This window comes from Numida meleagris, unplaced genomic scaffold (genome assembly GCF_002078875.1).
Source record: "Numida meleagris isolate 19003 breed g44 Domestic line unplaced genomic scaffold, NumMel1.0 unplaced_Scaffold261, whole genome shotgun sequence".
Classification (NCBI taxonomy): Eukaryota; Metazoa; Chordata; class Aves; order Galliformes; family Numididae; genus Numida; species Numida meleagris.
In genome coordinates, this window is record NW_018364419.1 from 279,567 (window position 1) to 283,038 (window position 3,472).

Consider the following 3,472-nt stretch of genomic DNA (forward strand, 5'->3'; position numbering starts at 1 on the left):
CAGGGTGCCCCCACTGTGTGTTCCTTATGGCCCCTATAGTGCGTCCCTTATATCCCCTATACATCCCCTATAGCCCCCACTGTGCGTCCCGTAAGCCCCTGTGCTACAAACCCTATAGACTCCATTCAATATCTTCTATACTCCTTATGGCGCATCCCCTATAGCCCCCATAGTTTCTCCCCTATATTCCCCGTGGCACGTCCCCTATCACCCCCACAGCGTGCTCCTTACAGCCCCATGCCCTGTCCCCTATAGCCCCCATCATGTGCCCCCTATATTCCCCACAGCATGTCTCCTATAGGCCCCATCGTCTGCCCCCTATGTTCCCTGTGCCATACCCCCAATATCCCCCCATAATGCACCCCGTGCAGCCCCACTCCACCTCCCCCGCAGTGCACCCTCCACATGCCCCACGGCACATCCCCTATATACCCCCCCCTTGCCCCATGCCTACCACTGCCCCTATAGCCCCTATGGGTGCAGGGAGGGCCGCGATCCTGTGGGGCTGCAGGCGGCGCTGGCAGAACTGAGGGAGCACAACCGGGAGCTGCGGCAGCGCCTGCACCAGCGGCACGAGGAGGTGGGTGCCTATAGGGCACCTATGGGGGCACCCATGGGGAACGTATGGGGGTATCTAGGGGGGTATGTATGGGGGATGTAAAGGCGTACCTATGGGAGTAACTATGGGGGTATCTACAGGGGTACATAGAGGGATACCTATGGGGGATGTATGGGGGTACATGTGGGGGTAAGTATGGGAGGCACCTGTATGGGTACCTATGGGAGTACTTATGGGGGGCACCTATAGGGGTACTTATAGGGCGTATATGGGGGTATCTACGGGGATACCCATGGGGGTACCAATGGGAGCATCTATAGGGGCAGCTGGGCGGGTATCTACAGAGGTATGTATGGGGGATGTATGGGCGTACCTATAGGGGTAACTATGGGGGACAAATAGGGTATAGGGGGAAGTATGGGGGTACATCTATGGGTACCTATGGGAGTACTTATGGAGGTACCTATAGGGGTACTTATGGGAGCACCTGTGGGGGTACCTATGGGGAATGTATGGAGGGACCTATGGGGTTACCTATGGGGGGCACCTAGAGGGGTACCTATGTCAGCTCCTATGGGTGGGTGGGGAAAGTGCAGGTCCCTATGGGGGACTCTATAGGGGACATAGAGGTGGTGCAAGGTGCATGTTGGGACCGATGGGTGCCCCCAGCACTGACCCCCGCCCCCCATGCAGGCGCAGGAGCTGCAGCGGGCGCTGATGGGCGCACAGGCACGAGCCCGGGCAGCGGCGGAGGCACGGGCACAGCTGGAGCGGGAGCAGCGGGGGCTGCAGGGGCGGCTGCAGCACCCTGGGGTGCCCCCGCACCCGGCTGAGGCCACCCTGCGTGCCCGCTGCTTCCACCTGCAGGAGCTGCTGCAGCGCGAGGCGGGGTGAGACATGGGGTCCTTGGGGTGCTCCTGGGTGGTCTTAGGTGGGCTTGGGTGGCCCTACGGTGCTCCAAGGTCGTCTCTTGGTGGTCCCAAGGAGGTCCTGGGTGGCCCCAGGGTGGTCCCAAGGTGGTCCATCATGGGCTTGTGTAGTCCAAATTGGTCCTGGGTGATCCAAGATGGTCCCAGTGTGGCCAAGGGTGGTCCCAGAATGTCCCGTGGTGTCCCAGGGAACTATTGGGTGGCCTCAGGGTGGCCCCAAGGTGGCCCAAGGGTCAACCCAAGTTGTCCCATGGTGACTCAAGGTAGGCTTGGGTGGTCCCAGGATCGCCAAGGGTGGTCCAGCATGGGCTTGAGTGGTCCCAGGGTGGTCCAAAGTCCCCCAGTGTGGGCTTAGATGGCCCCAGTGTTGTCCAAGGTGGTTCCAGGATGTCCCAAGGTGGCCAAGGGTGGTCCCAGAATGTCCAGTGGGACCCAAGGCGATATTGGATGGTGTCAGGTTGGTCCCAAGGTGGTCTAGCATAGGCTTGGGTGGCCCCAGCGTGGTCTGAGATGATCCTAGGGTGATCCAAGATGGTCCCAGGGTGGTCCGAGGTGGCCCAGTCTGGTCAGCAATGATCCCATGGTGGTCCCAAGGTGGTCCAGCACGGGCTTGGGTGGCCCCAGGGTGGCCAAGGGTGGTCCCAGAATATCCCACAGTGCTCGTAGTGTCCCCAGGGCCACCCCCATATCCTCCCCATGGGTGCCAGTGGGCGCCATGGGGCACCCATGGGTGCTATGGGGTGACGTGTTGGGGCCCACGGGCGCAGGGCACGGGCGGCACTGGCGCGGGCATCGCGGGCAGCAGGACGGCGGCTGCGGGTGCTGCTGGCGGAGGTGGAGGAGCAGCGGCTGCGGGGGGAGCGCTACCGCCTGCAGGTGGGTGACGTCGTGTGGGGTCACATCGCGTGTGGGGGGACATGACGTCATGGGGGTGACATCACACATGGGTGTGTGACGTCATGAGGGCGACACCACGGGTGTCTCCATGTTCTCCCATGCTCTGTGTCCTCTTGTCTCCCCATGGGTTTTCACATGCCCCATGTCCCCATGTGTCCCCCCCACACCCCATGTCCCCACATCGGGGACATGGGGCCTATGGGACCCTATGTCCCCACATGTCCCCGTGTCCCCACATGTCCCCATGTCCCACACCCCATGTCCCACACCTGATGCCCCTACATGTCCCCATGTCTCCTCAAGTCCCCATCTCCCCACATGTCCCCATGACCCCACCCCATGTCCCTCTGTCCTTCAACCCATGTCCCCATACCCCATGTCCCCACGTCCCCACAGGCGGAAGCCACCGAGGCAGCGGAGCGTGCCCTCCGGGAGCAGGTGGCGGTGGTGGCAGCGGGGACAGCGCGTGCCCATGCCCAGGGACACCGCCTGCGCCAGGCGCTGGAGGACATCGGGGACGGCACCGCTGCCACCGCGTGCCACGTGGCCGCCCTGCGGGTCCGCCTCAGGTGGGGCCTATGGGACCCTATGGCACCCTATTGCCCTCCACAGCTCCTATAACGCCCTATAGTCCCTATAGCATCATATAGGCCCACCACAGCCCGTATAGCACCTTATAGCCTGTATAGTATCCTATAGCCCCCCACAACCCCTGTAGCACCCTATGGGTCTCATATAACACCCTCTAGCCCCATATGGGTCCAGGACAGGTTGTATGGGGCCGGGGACTATGGAGCTGTTGTGGGGGGCTGTGGGGGGCTGTGTAGGGTGAGGGGGACTGTGGGGTGGGCTCTGTGGGGGCTGTGTAGGGCCAGACTATGAGGCAGCGGGGAGCTCTCTGGGCCCCCCTGACCTCCCCTTTCCCCCCCTCAAGGTGTGACCCACTGACGCTGTCCCGCACCGTGCGCCGCATGCTGCGGGGGGAGGACGAGGACAGTGAGGAGAGCGGGGACAGTGACATCGGCGGGGGGCACGACACCATCCCTGGGGAGCAGCCCTAAAAGGGACCCCCCTGGGGTCAGCTTCA

The 3,472-nt window shown here is 62.7% G+C and overlaps 1 protein-coding gene across 3 annotated transcripts in view; it reads left to right on the forward strand.

Annotated features, from left to right (window-relative positions):
- LOC110391011 (myosin-11-like) overlaps positions 1-3,466 on the forward strand; it is a 7,506-nt gene extending 4,040 nt beyond the window's left edge. For 2 of the 3 annotated variants that reach the window (XR_002433940.1, XR_002433939.1), the window contains 3 exons: positions 484-580; positions 1,253-1,449; positions 2,256-2,364. Coding sequence is in view for 1 of the 3 variants with exons in the window: in XM_021382663.1 (XP_021238338.1) it covers positions 1,277-1,449; positions 2,256-2,364; positions 2,782-2,954; positions 3,320-3,446 (582 nt within the window). In the remaining 2 variants the exon portion in view is untranslated. Of the gene's footprint in view, positions 1-6; positions 581-1,252; positions 1,450-2,255; positions 2,365-2,781; positions 2,955-3,319 lie in introns of those variants that run through there. The other variant, XM_021382663.1, reaches the window with a different exon arrangement.
- The last annotated feature ends 6 nt before the right edge of the window (positions 3,467-3,472 follow it).